General features: G+C 43.8%; 1 protein-coding gene across 7 annotated transcripts in view; it reads left to right on the forward strand.

The window, feature by feature from the left end:
• CEP350 (centrosomal protein 350) overlaps positions 1–18,384 on the forward strand; it is a 116,175-nt gene extending 97,791 nt beyond the window's left edge. For all 7 annotated transcript variants that reach the window (XM_090047668.1, XM_090047667.1, XM_090047671.1 and 4 more), the window contains 4 exons: positions 314–715; positions 806–952; positions 3,039–3,161; positions 14,319–18,384. In XM_090047668.1, coding sequence (XP_089903794.1) covers positions 314–715; positions 806–952; positions 3,039–3,161; positions 14,319–14,483 — 837 coding nt within the window. In that variant the 3' untranslated portion in view covers positions 14,484–18,384. The remainder of the gene's footprint in view (positions 1–313; positions 716–805; positions 953–3,038; positions 3,162–14,318) is intronic.
• Positions 18,385–19,406: the final 1,022 nt, after the last annotated feature.

The raw sequence follows: 19,406 nt of genomic DNA on the forward strand, positions 1-19,406 counted from the left end.
ACCCACCCCATCTTAAACTGTTTGATTTCAGAGCAGAGTGAACATCAGGAATGGATCATTTATTTTTAAAAATACTTCTGTCTAGTCTAAAGTCTTCAGTAACTTCTCAGAAGCATTGAAGAAAGAATGGTAAAAGCACAGGTATATAAATAGAATGAATATTATCCTATTGTTTTTTAGTTTTGAATAAATTCATATACACTGCCAGTTATATTAGAAGTATATTTAAATATTGATCTGGATTTGAATTCAGAGCAGACAGTAGTTTATGATACTGCTTTTGCTAGCAACTTTAATTTGTTTTTTATCACAGGAAAGCCCAGTGTTTGGTGCCAGTGGGCAGAAAGAGCTTGCCAAGAGGTTAGCAGAACTGGAACTCAGCCGAGAGTTCTTGAGTGCTTTAGGAGATGATCAAGACTGGTTTGATGAAGACTTTGGTTTAAGCTCCCACAAGGTTCAGCAGAAGCAAGCTGAAGAACCAGCAGTGCTGCCCAAGACGGAGCCACAAAAAGTGCCAGCAAAGCCATGTGAGGAACCTTTGGCTGTCCCTCATACTGCAGTGGAAGTGGAAGGCATGGTACATGAAGCAGCCGAGGAGCTGTGGAAGTTGAAAGAGCTGGGTCACGATCTTCAGAGTATCAGCCTTCCTATAGACCTTGGGAATACCATCCAGGAGCAAGACATGGAGACCATTAGCAAACAGGTCTATAAAAAGGTACAACCCTGTGGAACTTTGATCTCATCCCATGGCTAATTTGCCTTTAGCAGCTAATGGTTTTTAAATGTTTACTTTTTATTTGTCCAGGCAGTATTTGATTTAACAAGAGAAATTTTTGGGGAAATCTTTGCTGAGGATCCTAATCTCAATCAGCCCATTTGGATGAAACCATACAGGATCACTTCTGCATACTTCCGGCGGGTAAAAGATCCTAATGACCTTGATGAGATCAAGGTAAGAAAAAGGTTGTTAAAATACAATTGCTCTTACGTACTATAATACCTTGTGCTTGTGTGTCATTTTTTCTCTTTATAGAGCACAAAATACTCTGTAAGAGTGGATAAGCATTACCCTGGGCTTTAATAGGTGTAGCTAGTGATTCACAAAGAGATCTCAAGTGGGGTCCTAGCTGATTAAAGGATTGTGGAAAAATGTAGAGGTGCACTGATAGATCAGTCCATATTGGATCAGCAGCAATAAAAGGAAAATTGACATTGTCGGCAATCAGCTTTTTTTTTTTTTTTTGGCCAGCATAGCCAACAATGTCACCAATTAAATGCGGTGCGCATGCACACAGACACCATGCACATGGCTAGGAATGCAGGTGGGCAGCTTGGTGAGCAGTGTCCAGCCAGTAAGTCTGGGAGGGGAAGGGGTGTTGCGGCGGGCAGATCGAGGCCCCCATGGTGAGGGAGAGAATGGAGCTGGGGAAGAAGCAGGCACTGCCCAGCTGGGACAGGGCACGGGACAGGGCTGTGGGTGGCTTGTCCATGTGTGGGGAGGGGGGACAGCTCCCCACTGCTGCACGCACTGTGGGGGAGGCATGGGGGGCATGTGCCCCCCAGATTTCACCTGGCCCCAGGCTTGTAGCAGGCAGCCCACCCTTACCCCACAAACAAATCTGGGGGCCACATGCCCCCCATGCTTCCCCTGGAGTGCACGCAGCAGCAAGAAGCCACACCCCACTTCTCCCCACCGCCCCAATGTCCCCAAGACAAGTTTCCCGTGTCTCTGTCCTGCACCCCATCCTGGCTGGGCAGTGCCTGCATTTGCCCCAGCCCCCTTCCTCCCTCACTGTGGGGACCTCAATCTGCCCCACCCCCCACGCAACTTCCCTCCCCCATGCCCCTTTTCCCCTACAGACATACCGGCCAGACATTGATTTCCAAACTGCCGAGATGCATATCAGTATCGGTTGATGTGGCTGGTTAATAATCCGGTGTCAGACAAAAAAATCTTTATCGGTGCACCCTTAGAAAAATGGTATTTTTTTTTACTAGCAGTTTTGGTCCCCTCTGTTCCAGGGTTATGTGCCAGTTTTAGTGATTTTAAGGGCATAGGCTTATATTGCAGATCTAACCAACCTTAATCTTTGTGGACAGATTGCGTACCTGTGCTGACTTCAGTAGGACTCTGTGCAGGTGTAAGGGCAATTGCAGGATTGAGCCTAAGCAAGCCAGACTTTATATGTGTTTATGCATGGTTAACTGAATGCTAAATTTCAGTCATATCTGTGCCAACCCCATTACCCTTAATAGAAATATTCATATGCATCTGATGGCATGATTTAAATCTGAAAAGGTTGCACTAGGATGACTGAGGGCCTTGTTTCACTTGCCGAATTTGTGTTACTGATGATGATGCCCAAGAAGGCAAGTTGGGGTTGTTCAGCTTGACACTAAGCCTCTTTGGAATTTGCAGGGCTGAAAGAAGAAAAGCTGCTTGTCAACAAAGTGGTTTCATATTGAAATCATCAGGAAACAAACAAGGAATTCCTACGGTGCATTTTTTCTAGTCATTTTCAAATAAAACTGAATTTTAAGGAACTTGTCCTTGATAATGCATTGGATCTATGGCAGTGTCAGGAATACAATCCAATATTCCAAACTATAGCTGTCCTCAAATTCCTATTAATAAGAAGAGAAGGATAAAGTCAAGAAGATTTTAAAAAATGGAGAAGGAGAAGAGGGCCTCAGTCTCTAACACACATTTTCCTCCATGAACTGAGATTTAATTTCTAACTGACTGTATTAAAAGCACAACTTTCAATTCTAAATATAAGAGCATTGGAGCAATTTAAGTGATGACTTCTGTCCCCTCTCCTGTATTAAATAAATTGTACTTTTTCATAATATTCCTTTTAAGACCATGTTAATAATGGGCAATTCTGTCATAAACTCCTTTAAATATGTAACATCTTGAAGAAACTTGAACTGAAACATACCCTCTATACTATGATCTGATTTGTAGAGCAGGTGCTTTGAACGGGATTCACCTTTTCCCTAAATATAATGATATCGATTTATTTTCTGTCATGTAGAGTTTCATTGCAGCTGAAGTGCTGAAGTTATTCTGCTTGAGGAAGGAACCTAATCACAAAACCGATTGGCAGAAAATGATAAAATTTGGACGAAAGAAGCGGGACAGAGTGGATCATATACTGGTCAGTGGATGCAAACAAACTGTAATGTGACCAAGTGTGCTACCCCCTGAATTAAGTGTAACCTAGATCTCAAAAGAAGGCACCACAGATGACATTTTATAGACGGTAGTTAAACCTAGGTGCACAGTGCTGGACCATATTTTAAGCCCTTACTAGTTCAGATAAGTATATGTGAAAACAAAGGCAACAGGAGGAGTCATGAGGAAAAGAGGATGTCTTGTCAACTTTTAAAAAGTTGATTATTACCTAGTAAGTAATAAATTAATTAATGTGTTAATTGTTGATTACATTTATGAAATGAGTGAGAGAGAGATGTCTCTTGGCTGTGATGAAAATGAGGATTCCACTTGACAATGTAAGAATTTTCAGTACCTAACACTTTATTTAATTATATTCTGCGTTGTTATCTAAATACCACTTACTTCAAGCCATGGATCACTTCAGTCTTTTGTTCTAGTGGATAATTTCCAGAAAATTAATGGGAAATTTTTTCAGCTAGGAACTGAATTGAGCTTTAACTAATAAAAAGGTTTGAATTTAGGCTTTGAATATCTTGGGATATCAACATCCTGGGATATCAAGGCTGTTGTACATATGATGTAACTTAGCTTGTGTGCAGTTCCCTGAAGTGCAGCCACTTCTTATGCAAGTAGTGTACCTATTATACACCTGCACCAATTCACTATGGTAGCTTCTAATGATTAAGAACTAATCCAAGGAACAAAATGGGTTCCTTCTTTAAATACTGTATTTCCCCATGTACAAGACACCCCTGAATTTAAGGCAATCTCCCCAGTAATGAGATTCTGTATACAGAAATGTATAAATTTATTATGATTTCCATGTATGGAATTAATTATTAGAGGATCATCTAAAATTCATCCCCCTCACTACTATAGGCAGGGAGGCAGAGGTGAAGAAGGGGGCAGGCAGTGGGAGAACAGACATTGGGGAAGGCAGTATGGGGAGCACATGGTAGGGCAGGTGGGTAGGGCAGGCACTGGGGAGCAGTAAGAGGGCAAGCAGTGGAGGGAGCAGTAGGGGGCAGGTAGTGTGGATGTGGTGAGGCAGGAAGCTTGTCTCCTGCTGCCTGCCCCACGCCCCAACTGTGCCTGGACAGGTTTTGTGAAAGCTTGCCTTTAGAAACTAAAAAATAATAGAAACACATCCATTCTTTTTTGCTCATGTACCTGAGTAAAGATGTCTTAAGTAAATTAATATCTGCAGTTTACTAGTATCTAAAAATTCTGTAGTTAGTCTATTAAGAATGGCTAGAGAATTCTGTGGAGGATTGTGTTACGAGTCGAATAAGTATGGCTAATTGATTGTCCACATTTGATTTGATGCTTTAAAAAAAATGCTCAGACGCAAAAATAACCTAAGTTAGATTACCATTAAAACTGAAAGAATTATTATAATATAAAGCAAAACTAGATAGTAGGTCTGTGCGAAGTGGCAGGCATTCGCTTCGGATTCAGATTCAGCCGATTCGGAGGACAGTGATTTGATTCGGAGATTCAAATCACTATCCTGATTCGATTCAGCTGAATCGGATCCAAAAGATTTGGCACTGCTTCAGACTTCCAGCCACAGACTAAACAGGCAGCTGGCAAGTCTGTTGGGGAGGGGGGAGTGATTGGGACTGGGGTAGGGACAAGTTGCCCAGCCAGGGCAAGGGGGTGCATTACTTAGGGAGGGGGGTGCGGGATGCGGGTGTCGCAGTGCTTGGAGTGGGGGCTCTGCCCTGCTGCCACTTGCCCAGCCAGGCCAGGGTGGGGAATGCAGGTGCAGCTTGCCCTGCATGGGAGGGGGCAAGCAGTAGCAGGGCATAGCCCCCGCTACCAGTGCTGCCAAGCCTGCATCCTGCGCCACCTGGCAGACAGTAACAGCACTTGCTTGTCTGCGCTGACTGGCCAGCAGTGGCAGCACAGTCCACGCTCCCAGCATTGATGCAGGCATGGCAGTGCTGGGAGTGCAGGCTATGCCCTGGTGCCGGTTGCCCCCTTCTACCCAGAGCAATCTGCGCCTGCTTTCCCCAACCCCCCACGCCCCAGCTGGGCAAAGTGGCAGCAGGGCATAGCCCCTGCTGTGAACGTTACCGTGTCCTCCCCACCCCGCTCCCTTAGCCCCATGCCCCCTGCCCCAATCCTTTCTTCCCCCAACCCCAACAAGCTGCTTGTTTAGTCTATGGCTGAATTGCTGAATTTTTTTCCGAATCAATTCAGATGGTTCGAATAGTAGTGAATTTTGACATTCAAGAGCGTCTGAGATGGGGCTTTAATTATTTAAATATTTGATTCATATTTATATAACATCCCCATGATAACTGCAGTGGAGGTTTACATAGGTAGGTAGTATTAGAAACATGTGTAAGGGGGAATCAAGGCAGTCTGAGACTTCAGGGGGCTAGACACAATGGCAGGTAAGTTGGGGGAGCAGGTGGTAGGGGGAAGCTGCCTGCCTCTTATTGCCTGCCCCCTATTACCTGCACCCCTGCTGTCTGCCCTCCCTCTGCTGCCTGCCCCTAATGGCCCCCCACCGTCTGCCCTCCCACATGCTCCTCTCATCATCTCCTTCCCCCTACCACCTGCAGTAGTTGGGGGAGGCGGGGGGGGTAAATTTAAGATGATCCTCCAATAATTAGATTCCATGCCTGGAAAAGTATAATGAATTTATGCCTTTTGGAGGAGGGACATCAGCTGGTCATTTCAAGAAATCTGTTTCTCAGGGCTCTGCAGCTGGATTGAGTAGCATTCATATACATCAGTGCTTAAGGTCTACTTGAGCTTTCCTGCCTTCCAACTCTTCCAGCAGCTGCATTGGTCTCTGGTTCCTCCAGCAAACCTGGTCCCCATCTTCAAAAAAGGGAAGAGAGAGGACCCGGGCAACTATAGGCCCGTCAGTCTTACCTCAATCCTAGGGAAACTCTTTGAGAAGATCCTCAAGGAGAACATCTGGGATGGGCTGGCTTCAGGGATGATGCTCAAGGGCAACCAGCATGGTTTCATTATGGGCAGGTCATGTCAGACTAACCTGATTGCCTTTTATGATCAGATCACAAAAGCCTTGGATGCAGGTGTTGCTGTGGACGTAGTCTTTCTGGACTTCAGCAAGGCCTTTGACACCATCTCCCACCCCAGCCTCATTAAAAAACTAGGCGACTGTGGCATTGATGCCTACACAGTCAGATGGATTGCAGATTGGCTCAAGGGTCGTACTCAGAGGGTGGTGGTGGACAGGTCATATTCGACCTAGGGGGAAGTGGGCAGCGGAGTCCCCCAGGGCTCGGTCTTTGGGCCTGCGCTGTTCGATTTCTTCTTCAGTGATTTGGATGATGGGGTGAAAAGCAACCTGTTTAAATTCGCTGATGATACCAAAATTTGGAGTGAGGTGAGCACGCTAGTAGGGAGGGAAAGATTGTAGCAAGATCTGGATAGGTTACAGGGGTGGGCTGACATAAACAGGATGCATTTCAATACTGACAAGTGCAGGGTGCCCTACTTGGGCAGTAGTAACCAGCAGCACACTTACAGAATGGGAAACTCCCTTCTTGAGAGCATGGAGGCAGAAAGGGATCTTGGAGTCATTATTGACTCCAAGATGAACATGGGCCGACAATGCGAGGTCACAGTTGGCAGGGCTAACCAGACCTTGTCGTGCATCCACAGGTGCATCTCAAGTAGACCCAAGGAGGTGATCCTCCCCCTCTATGCAACACTGGTCAGGCCACAGCTGAAGTACTGCATCCAGTTCTGTGCGTCCCACTTCAGGAAGGATGTGGACAGCATTGAGAGGGTCCAGAGGAGGGCCACCCGCATGATCCGGGGACAACAGGGCAGACCCTACATTGAAAGACTGCGGGACCTAAACCTGTTCAGCCTTCACAAGAGAAGGCTGAGGTGGGACCTGGTGACTGCCTATAAGCTCACTAGGGGGGATCAGAAGGGTTTGGAGGAGACACTGTTTCCCCTAGCACCCCCTGGCATGACAAGGAACAATAGACACAAATTATTGGAGAGTGGGTTTAGATTAGACATCCACAAGAACTACTTCACAGTTGGGGTGGCTAGGAGCTGGAACCAACTTCCAAGGGAAGTGGTGCTGGCTCCTACCCTGGGGTTCTTCAAGAAGAGGCTTGATGCCTACCTGGCTGGACTCATTTGAGTCCAGTATTTCTCTCGCCCAGGCGGGGGGTCGGACTTGAAGATCTACAAGGTCCCTTCCAACCCGACTTCTATGATTCTATGACCTCTGCAGCTCTAGCTCCTACTTTGCTCCTCAGTGCAATTCTTAGATAAGCTGTACCAGGAGTATTGCTAGCAACTCTTTTCCATTATTAACACTAAAGCTTACTTCTGCAGGTTCCATTTTCCAGCATCAAACAGCTTGGCTGGATACTAATTCTGATCTTGCCACAGATCTCCATTCCCTCAGCATTATGGCCATGTCTCTTCTGCTGCCATTTCTGTGGATATTCATGGTTCTCTTTCAGGCGTGAGGAACCTTTACAGACTTTGTCCCCTGGGTTATAGTCCTTTTCTGTCTGAATTTAGATTTGGCTTCTCAGTATCATTTCCCCACTTCCCCTTTTGTTTCTTGTCCATACAAAAAGAGAATTTCAGAAGCCTACTTTCAGGTTTGTTGACAGTGTGCACCCTTACCCTATTCAGAAGTTTTGGGTTAAAAATCTGGGCTGAGGGGAGAGATTTTGTGGAAATTTAGTATTTGTTATTATTTTCTAGGGATAACAACTGAACCATTTTTCTTTTTTGAAAGAAAAAGTAAATGATTTCCTAGCTGAAACGTAACAAATGAATTGTCAACATGATTATTCAAATTTTTCTTTGGAAAATTCCGGTCTTCATTAAGCAAAAAAATTCAGTAACTTCCACTAATAATTTCAATGAAAATCACAACTGTTGGTAAAAAAACTAAACCTTTTTGAAAGTCCAGTAGTTCTTCACAGTTAAAGTTTAAAAAAAAAAAAAAAATCTGTGACCAGTTTGAGTTCTGCTATCCTCTGATCTTGATTTCTTCATCTTGTACAGCTTTCTTCATACTCCACAGGAGATTTCCTTAGGCACACATAAGAATTAGATGCCAGCCCTCTTGTGTGTTCATGGGAAGTTGGGCATCTTGCTGCTTTGTGCTTCTAAAGGTCTCCCCTTCAGTTTTTGAAAATTTACCTTCCTCTCTGTAACGCGGGTAGGGTCAGCTCTTGCCTCGTACCTTCTCCCACATTCCCTGCACTTCCCACTCCTTGCCTGCAGCAACTTTGATGTTGTTAGTTGTGCCATGGGGAATCCCTCAAACCAGTAGCAGCTCTGAGGGTAGCCTGACTTGTTCGGTCAGACCATTTGCCCTACCCAAGCCCTTTTTTGCCCACCTGCACCCATGCAGAGGTCCCTTTTCACAGGGTTGCCTTGGAGGTTTCTCAGAGCTTGTAGGGGCTCCAGCTGTCAAAGCCTAGGCACCTTTTTCTCTGTCTGTGCTTGCCTTGGTCCACTGATTAAAAGCCTCAACCACTGGGTTATAGTTCTGGCCTCAACAGTTGTGTTCACCCCTTTTGGGGTTCTGTCTCGATGTGCTAGTCTTCCCCTTGGCTTTAGGCTGTCTTCTGGCCCCTATAATAAAAAAGGGGCCACACTTCAACACCCCTGCTTATAGTTTTCTTTGCCCCTGTAGCCACAACCCAGTCCTCTAGTTCACAAGTCCAAACCAAATCAAAAAGCACGAGCCATCTGCATGTCAAAAGAAACAAGTTTCCCTCCTTGGGTAAATGCAGCCTGCAGGCCTTACCTGCTTAGGAGTCTTTTGTCACCCAGTTTGCCTGACTGTCCACCTGCACCCACGCTCTCCTGGGCTCCTTTCTTCCCCTCTCCTTGTTTGGCCCCAGGCTGGGTTTAAATCCACTAACCCAGCCTCCTCCTGCTTACCTGTTGCCCCTAGAGACCAGGTGTAACCGGTCATTCAGTTGCTCATTAGCTGCCCCTTAACTTCCTGCCATCTCAAGCCTCACCAGTCACAGGGGCAGGGGTTCCTTGTTACACTCTATCAATTGTTGTTACATGTTCATTATATTTAAAGCACTGGCAGTAGTGGTTGTTGTAATAGCATAAACCCAGTCATCCCTGCTTTTTCACTTGGCCTCTTAGTCTAAAGTTAAATTGATGAATTCTTAGAAAAGATTATTAAGGAGGCCAGTCTCAACAGACTGGCTGATGACAACTTCCTGAGGGATACCCAGCACGGGTTTGGTGCAGGTAGGTCTTGCTTGACCAATCTTATCTCCTTCTATGATCAGGTGACCTATCACCTGGACAAGGGAGAGGAGATTGACGTCATATATCTTGACTTCGGAAAAGCCTTCGATCTGGTATCCCATGATCACCTCTTGGCAAAACTGTCCAATTGCGGACTTGGGTCCACCATGATTCACTGGCTGGGGAATTGGCTCTGTGTTGGACCCAGAGGGTGGTGGTTGACGGAAGTCAGTCGTCATGGTGCCCTGTGACCAGTGGAGTTCCCCAAGTCTCTGTCCTTGGACCTATTTTGTTCAACATCCTCATTTAATGATGTGGACTTTAGAGTCAGAAGTGGAGTGGTCAGGTTCACCAATGATACGGAACTCTGGGGTAAACATCCACACCTGAGGACAGGCGGGTGATCCAGGTGGATCTTGACAGGCTCAGGAAATGGGCGGACGAGAACCTGATGGTGTTTAACACCAAAATATACAAGGTTCTCCATCTTGGGAGGAAAAACCTGCAGCATCCTTATAGGCTTGGTAGTGCTATGCTGGTTAGCACTATGGATGAAAGGGACTTGGGGGTCATGATTGACCACAAGGTGAACATGTGTCTTCAATGTGATGCTGCTGCCAGTAAAGCAAGCTGAATGCTGGCTTGCATCCATAGATGCTTCTCAGGCAAATCCCAGGACATCATTCTCCCCTTGTACTCAGCCTTGGTGAGGCCACAGCTGGAGTACTGCATCCAGTTTTGGGCTCCTCAATTCAAAAGGATGTGGAGAAGCTTGAGAGAGTCCAGAGAAGAGCCATGCGCAGGATCAGAGGTCAGGAAAACAGACCTTATGACAACAGGCTGAGAGCCATGGGACTCTTTAGCCTGGAAAAGCGCAGGCTCAGGGGTGATCTGATGGCCACCTGTAAGTTTTTTTTTTTATCGGGGTGTTCACCAGGATCTGGGGGGACAATTGTTCACCAGAGCACCCCAAGGGATGATGAGGTCGAATGGTTATAAATGGCAAGACCATTTCAGGCTGGACATAAGAAAGAATTTCTTTACTGTCCAAGCCCCCAAGGTCTGGAATAGCCTGCCACCGGAGGTCGTTCATGCACCTACATTGAACGCCTTCAAGAGAAGTTTGGATGCTTATCTTGCTGGGATCCTATGACCCCAGCTAACTTCCTGCCCCTGGGCCAGGGTGCTGGACTCAATGATCTTCCGAGGTCCCTTCCAGCCCTAATGTCTATAAAAACCTGTGAAATCATGCATGTGAGTGATGCTTAAAGCTCTGCTACTGCTTTCTGTCTGTGGAAGTAGGCTGGTAAGTTTGTGGACAAGCTGGAAAAGTGCATGGAGCAGAACCAGATGCAGTTCCATAAGGGTAAATGCAGAGTGCTTCATCTGGGAAGACGTAACCAGCAATATGAGTATAGCTTAGGAGGAAAGTCCTGGCCAGCACAGTGGCTGAAAGGGACCTCAAGGTTATGGTTGATCACAGGATGAACATGAGCCGCCAGTGCGAAGCTGTAGTCAACAGAGCTAATACCATACTGGGATGCATTAGCCAGTGTGTCGCCGGCAGGGCTAAGGAAGCAATAACTTCCTTTTTATTTGGTGTTAGTGAGACCCCACATGGAGACTGGACAGATACCTTGCTGGGATCATTTTGATCTCAGCAATGTTCCTGGCCAGAGCAAGGGGGTTGGACTCAATGTTCTTTGGAGTTCTCTTTCCAGCCCTTAATTTCTATAATTCTTCCCAGAGCATAGAGGATGGTGAAGCTGGACAAAAGCAGAGGTAATAGCTTAGTTTTTTGGGCCAGTGAGCCTATGAATGACCCTCTTTAAAACTTACCTGACCTTAGCCTGTTAATTTAAGGCCTGAAGTCTTTCTATTCTGTTGTAGTTCTGAAAAACAAACAGAAGCAGTTTGCAATAAAAGGGGATCTGTTTTGCAGTTGCAGGTTTTCTAGTTGGAAATGAGGAACCTTTTTCCATGACTCCCCTATGGATTTGTTTTTTTGGGTTTTGTTTTTTTTAATTATTTTCAGTGTGATAAGGAAAAGAATATACTTGCCTGCGCATGTGCATCTGCACATCATCATAATTAGGCACCTACCAAATTTGGGGCTGCTGCCCACCAATTTGTGGTCCAAGCACATGCCAGTCACCACTTTTCATGGCAGAGCACAGCAGGACCCCCACAGCTCTGATTGGCCAAGAGGTCCCAGAATTCCCACCCCTCCATGCTTCAGGACACCAGGGCTTCCTGCCCTTTTCTATTTTTGCAGCACTTAATTCCACTTCCCACTTGCTGCTGAGGTTGTTTTGCACCTTTTCACGGTCCCTGCACTTTCAGGGAGATCAACCGAATTTGCAGTTTCTGTGGAAATTACAATTTCAGTAGGTCCCTAATCATAAACGTTTGAGTGAGGTGGGAAGGGCGTGAGAGAATTTAAAAAGAGCCTTGGGTCATTCCAACCAGTGTGAGAAGTTGTTATTAATTAATTGCCAAGGATAAGGAATGGTTCTCTTGTGCCATGGAGCAGTATCAGCTAGCTTCTTGGTCTCCACAGCAGGTGGGGGGAAGAAATCCTCCTTCAATCTCATAGGCACTAGGCATTACTCAGCCATTTTTACCACTAGAGGGGGCCACGGAAGAAAAAATAACTCTTCCCCTGCTTCTATGGCAGCATACATGTTTCTTGCAGCAATAACAGTCACATCCTTGGTACACTTTATTCCATCCGTAGCACCCCCTTACTCGGGCAGTTATTTCAGGTGGAGGTCCACTTACTGAGTTTTGGCAAGCCATTGAGGGCCACGTGACAGACATCCGGGGCAGATAAATATTAATTTTCTAAATTTTTAGGGGCCCCGCAGGCCAGATAGAATGGCCCACGGGCTGCCTTTTGCCCGCCCCTGCCTTAACTGCACCAATAGCTCTTCATTTGCCAAATCAATAGCAGTATTCAGCATCTTCAAAACCTCTGCTTCTAGTGGGGTGAGCCCGAAAAACAAATAACAAACTGGAAGCACAGTGGGCTTTTGCACCCAAAACCACACTTGCTTACTAAAGACAACTTTACTTTCTTTTTCATTTTGTGATTTAGCTAATTGCTGGATTCATGATTTGGCCACCAGAAGCAAGAAGCACATGGATCCAGACATTTCTGCCACCCACGTTTCAAATTCCTCCAAGTTTGTAGAACTCGGAGCTTCCAACCCCAAGATGAAAGCACAACCCTGGTTGCCTAAATCAGCTTCAGAAGGCCCCCAAACTTCCCATTTAGGTTGTAACCTTCTCTGAAGGAAGCATCTATTAGTCAGTGTATCTCTCAGCAGGGTTTTCACCACGCTTACCCAGGGATGCCAATATATTGTAATGTGCTTTTAGCTGGATTTCTGAAAAGGTTCAGCCTCAATGCCATAAGAGCCTGGCCTCTCTGTTATTGAGCTTCTTCTAGGAGTAAAGAGAGTACTTCTCTTGATCTTTATTCATTTTTTGTTGAAGACTCCTGCATCACCTGGTGTTTTTTCAGTGACATCAGTCTCTTCTTCCTGGGACTCTGGGGCTTGAATTGGAATCACAGGAAGAAGTCTTCTCCCAAAAGCTGTGGGATGTGGATGTGCAGGCTGCTGCATTGCTTCCTTGATTTTAAGCCATAACACTTTGTCCTGGGTTGTTAGTAGTATGGGGAAGAAAAGGCTGTGATGAAAGGGAGTGAGGTTGTCAATGCCAGGCTGTCCTGGTGCTGCTAACATGCAGGGAGTCCAGCGTGGGGGACTCAGTCCCCCATGCCATCCTCACACCAGCAGTCGTTTGATTAGCATCTCAGAAATGCTGTTCCTGAGCCTAAAAACCACACATGTTGCCATCCCATTAATAAGAGTGTTGTAACTCTGACCATTAATGAAAACAAAGAGAGACAAATTATTAATGTAGTTCTAATTAGCACAACATTCCTTTAGCTGTTATGCCCTTGAGACAAATGAAGCATGAAATATTGCTAAAATCCTTATTTTATACAGAACATAGTACTGCACTGTGCACTGTTTGCCTGCTTCTCTACTTCTGCTTTCAGGAGAATTAGTACTGTAATCAGATGTGAATTTCTTTTATTTCTGAATTTGTTCATATTTCTAATTTTTTTTATTTCCCTCATTTAGTTTGCCTCTTCTCACTCAGGGTTGTGTTTTGTACAGCACTCATGCCATCCGTTGACTTTTTACAAATGAGAAATTAATTGGTTTCTTTCAGATTGAATTCGCATTTATTGGTCGGTAGTGATGCATGATGTTACATCAGTATTGTGTTTTAAACAAAAATAGTGTGTAACAATACAAGGAAACATTTTAAAATGAACAGTGAAATGAAGGGGGAAAATAAATAGGATACCTAATTATACTATTTTAAAGGAGATATATTGTGCAGTTGCTCATTTAATGTTCTGAGAACACATCTGCAACCACTTTTTCAGGAGTACACAGCTTAAACTTTATTCAGGGCTGGTTACAAGACACCTTCAATGGAGGTCACCATTAATGGCGTGTGTTCTAATCAGATGTAAGCCCTCAGCACTCTTGTAAGTGCTGGACTGGACTGAACATCCAGGCTCACTCACGGGTTAATGAATCATCAAATAGTGAAGAAACAGGAGTTGCTGCATTGCTTTTCAAATCCTTTTGCATTTAATGAAATGGGTAAAATAGAGAATAGTGGCAAACAGCAGAGATTGTTGTGGTGGTCTATTTGTTGATCATCACAGCACTTACAGAAAAATATTTTCTTTATTAGCAAGTAATTCTTTATCATGCATCTCATGTTTGGTTCTTCCTGGAAGCTCTGAAAGTGCACAAGATATGCTAAGCAGCAGTAAAGTAATATTTTTTTTTCTCTACCCCCCAAGGTACAGGAACTTCATGAGGAAGAAGCTCAGTGGGTGAACTATGATGAGGATGAGCTGTGTGTGAAGATGCAGTTGGCAGATGGGATCTTTGAGGCCTTAATCAGAGACACCATTGATGTTCTTAACCAGATAAATGAAAAACAGCAGAGACTACTTCTTGTGTGACATCCCTGGAAATAAATCAGACACTGTGCTATAGGCCTTTCTGCCTTCTGACATACTACACCTCCACCGTAACTACACTGCTGCTGGACTTTCAGCTGTGGATTTTAAAGGCCACTTGGATGTGATGAATCAACCTGGTTTTGCATGCCTCACCTTAGGAGACCTTACACTGGATCTCTTGTTCGCGATGAATAGGATCCCTCACTTGATGCTGGCATGTGGAGTGTTCATGTCATCCTTGTGCCAAGGAAGTACTCAGCTTAGCTGCCAGCAGCTCCCCATGGCTCAGACTGGGCTGGGAACTGTAGGTTGTTCTCTGAAGGTGGGATTGCTGGGCTGGGAGAGGTTGGGAGACTGGCCACTCTGCCTGGAATTGTTGTCAAGAGTTGAAACTCAAGTGATCTTTAGGTATGCACCAGTGATTATGATAACTACTGGTTTGGTTGGGTTTTAACCATAAAGAAGATTTTAAAGTCCTTTACAGTGTTATGCTCTTAACCACTTCTCCTTCTTACCCCGCAGGCCCAACTGCATGCATCAGTTTTTCCACTCCAGGGCCTGATTCCATTCTAAAGTCCACTTCCACCTTTGTTGCTGAGGTGTAGTACCCAACAGGATCCCTGGGCTAATCCAGGGGAATTGGTAACCTTGCATTCTTCATCCATTTGCACAGTTCTTACCTCTTCCCTATCTGTTTTACTTAAGTGCAGAACAAGAGCAAGGTAAAGGCTGCTGAAAGTTGGCTCCAACAGACTAGCCTGAGGCCAACTTTACTTCTGCCATGTAGCATTTCTTCACTTCCTGAACCACCAGCTGCTCCTTGATAAATGGATACTCAGGATTCTCTCAGGCATCAGATGTGTGGGAGTGGAAAATATTTCTTCACACAGCTTTGGTCCTCAATCCCTCCCTTGTTATCATTGAACTCTTATAAATAGGAAGAGCTGCTGCTTGACAGATATAGGGAAATGAGTGTTCTGCACCAAAGAAAGTGGTGTCCAGTGCTTGACTCTGTGCATGTTTTGTGCTTGTGGGATTTTTTTAACTTATTTTAAGATAATTTATTAAGTTGGAAATCAGGAACATGTCCTGTGCAATGGTTGCACTTTCTTAGGTTTTGAAATGGCAGAACCTATGAAAGGTACTTGGATAACATGACATCTATCCTGGAAACTTGTAGGGTCCATATTCTTTGCACAAAAAACCTCAGCCTCGTGGGACAGTGGGGAGGATCAAGGGAGTCAAACCTTGGGAAGCAAAGGCAGCAATTGTAAAAGGAACCTCAGCTGGACCAGTGTCAGAAATTATGAAGTGTTTGGAGTAAGCTAAAAAGAAGATCTCAGAATCCTTCCTGCTCTTATTACCTTCTCTTTCATCAGAAATGGTTTATTCCCAGGAGCTATAAGCTGAAGATGGCCACTGCGTGCAATGTTTGGAGCTGTTCAGTTACAGTGCTCTCTGTCTTCTGAGGGCCTTCTTGACTTACCCATTTTGTGGTTCTTGGTTGAACATAGACAATCTAGGGTTGAGTGTTTATGCCTTAATAGTGGAAATCCTGTTTACCAGCACAGGACCAGACCCAGAGTAGATTCATATTCTCCAGACATGTGGGAGTGTTGAGGTGCACTCAGAAGCATGTTAGGAGGCACCCAAAGATACTGTAGCCCTTGATATGCACATGGGGTAATCTCTGACCCTTTACTGCATCTATCTGTTTCTTGGGCTTCCAACTATGCATACCTCCATCACTGCTCCATTGCGCTCCCTCCTTGTCCATCTTTATTTTTGGAAAACTGTCCTTGAAATATTTGCATTTTGCACAGTGACACAAACACAGTCATTTTTGTAAATCAGGGACAGCAGTGAGAAATGTTGGAGTGGGAGGGGATTGATCATATCTGAATCTCACCTGTCATATATTGCCAGCATCTCATTTGTGAGTTATTAGTGATGAGCCATATCTACAAGAGCATAGTGAGCAAAAGAACAAAGGGAAACACATAATGTAGTGAAACATTTCTGACCAAGCACGTATATCTGTCTGTGCTAACTTCCCTTATAGCTGTATGGAAGTCAGACGATCCTGTTGCAACAGCATTCAGCTTCTCCTAAGTAATTCACTTTGCCATTTAAATCAGTAAGATAGTTGGGTTCATGATGCTGAACTTCAGAACTACCAAGTGCTTCAAACAAATGAGATAAAGCTGCTGTCTTTAAATCAGCATGGTGTTGTGGATTGGGTCCCTGTCTCAGATTCCATTTCCTGGGCTATCTTCTTTTCAAAAGGGACAATTGTTATTTTTGTAAGTGGCAATAACAGTAGAGAGGACAGAGTACCAGTACAGACATCTACAATGCAGACTTATATTGTGAATATTGTAGAAATGGTAGAAAAAGTTGTTTTCATCCCTGAGATATCATGGCCTATGCTGAGGTAGTAAGATGGTTTACCTCTCTGAGGGTACCTTCTGGGGTATAGGGCTGGTATGTGGGAATTTGAAAGCAGCAGCAGCAGAGATCGTGTTTGTTGCAGCTGGTTCCTCGTAATGTGGAAGGAGGTTGGAGAGAACATTTCAAAGTATCTGTAACAATTCCCAGCAGGAGCTGTGTGAAACAAAATAACTGCATATGCTTGTTAAGTGACCTTAACATTGGATGAGTACTGGAGTACAATGGAGACTAGGACTCAAGAGTATTGAGACTTGGTGATGGTCCCTTTAGTCAGAGTTCATAACAAATTTTCAGCTGAGATGGGAATCTCTGGGCTGAATAAACAAATTGCACTTCACTGCTCTCCCTTCCCCCCCGACTTCTCCAAGTTTAAGATATTCTGTCATGATAATGATCTGATCCTTATTAAATTGTCTTGGTGAAAGAGTGAGAAATCTGAGGTTAAAGGGATACTGGTACTCTCTTTATTTTCTGAGCAGCAAATTGGAGCAAGCTCTCACTAGTAGAGCAAAAGCACTGGATTGAGTTGATATGGAAAGTTGATTCCCTTTTCAGCCCAGGAAAAGATCAGTCAATGCCATATAGAAAAGCCCAGGCTTGTGTGAATATGGAAGGTGACCCTCTCTCATAATAGGATGCTTCCTAAGCTACTGATTTTTGGAATATTACTACTATACCTTTCTGATTATGTTTTGTTGCTCATAAAGTTGAGTAGTTTATTGAAAAAAAATCTATCTTGTTGGCTTTGTTTTCCTGAAAAAGTGGCCTTAGATATTTGCAATACTTGAATAAAGTGTGTACCTGCAGAAGATATTCAGTAGCACAGTGATGGAGAACATTTAAATAACTATCTTGCAAAGAACGGAGTGCAGTTCTGACTTTCATATCCCTTTGCTACCTTAAGAATCTTGGGAGAATAAAATTCTTTCCAGCAGAGGAAGAGTTGATGCATACAAAGTGCTTAGTTTGAACTATAGGAATTCTGAAATGTTTACAAATCACCTAAAATGGAGGAAAAAATATCAAGAACTTATTTGTAATTTAAAAAACTAAATGCAAAAATACATACAGACATGAGAGAGGAGTACTGTAATTAACCTGCATTTGAGAGGTTTTTTCCTTGACTTTGCAGAGCCTTTTGATACACATTTGCAAAGCCGCCTTTTGGGAGGCCTGGCCTCCCCATGTACTGTATTGTGCAGATATTAACAATAAACCAGTTTACTGTGTATGTGTACATAACTTGTTCACTTGGTTCTGGGCCAGTTTCAGTGAATAATCCCACCCGGAGCAGCTTTGCACAGTAGACATAAGGATGTGGGGTTTTTTGTAATTAAGAACTGTAAAATACACCAGGGTGGTCCCTGTGTACACCAGTGTAAATATCTTTGTTAACTGAAATGTACTTTAAGAGGATAAAATCTGTAAATAAATTGATTTATAAATTTAATGACTGCCTGCACTGCTGCTTTATTAAACTAGGTTTATTTTTCTGTTAGCATGTCTACTTATGTTCATTTTAAAGATTAATCAACTCAGTTAAATTGAATTACTGTTTTTCTCAGCTTTTATTGATAGAAGAAAATTTTAAATATTTAGAAAACTTCATGGCAAGTTGTTTTAAGAAAAAAAATCAGGAAATTGGTTCTTTAGTATAAATGATCATTGAAATAAGAGTATTTCCTTTGGCTTATACTTTTGGGCAGTATACATCTGATCTGTTTCATAGAATATAAGTAACCTGGTAGTAGGTTATTCACTAGGTATAGGAGAGTGATAAATCTAGATTAATTTTCTTTTATTCAATCCATGTCTTATCTTCCTTGCTTGTATAGTATTGTCACTTTCAAAAGGCATGAATCAGGTTTCAGAACATCACAAGTAATTTATGAAGAGTTTTGAGTCTTTTTTCATTCATTCCAGTTTACAAGCCTTGGGAAGCAGAGCATCAAGCCTTTCTCTGCAGCTGCTGCATCTATAACTATTTCTATGTTCTTTTTAAATTAAAAAGATGTGCTCAGTCAGGATACTGGGAACTGAGGCTTTAATAAAAACACTAAACATTGCAAAATTCATGAAAAATAAGCCTAAGAGTGGCCAAGACTGATATATTTTATTACAAGTTGTCACACTGGGGATTCCAAAAGAGCCTGGGAATTAGGTCTCTTGTTCCAGTTGAAATTCAGTGGAAGTTGAACACGTTTAAGCCACTTTGAAAATTCTTTCCATCCATTTCCATTACCAAAGTTCTGTGCACTTCACTTCCCTCATTAGTTGAGCTGGTTAATTTTACTTCCTACTTCCCATGCTTCAGGCCAGTGCTGTTCTGTTTGGGTTCCCAACTCTGTGCAGTATCACTTAAGATCAGAAAATTGTTTTCCAAAAATAGTATGGTAAGGTTCCAAGTTTATTACAGACATGCAGTACCCTAGAGTTCCAGGCTGAGCAGCAGCCTGAAGTGCTGTTGCTTCA

This window comes from Crocodylus siamensis, chromosome 5, assembly GCF_052110815.1.
Source record: "Crocodylus siamensis isolate JL-2025a chromosome 5, ASM5211081v1, whole genome shotgun sequence".
NCBI classification, from domain to species: Eukaryota; Metazoa; Chordata; order Crocodylia; family Crocodylidae; genus Crocodylus; species Crocodylus siamensis.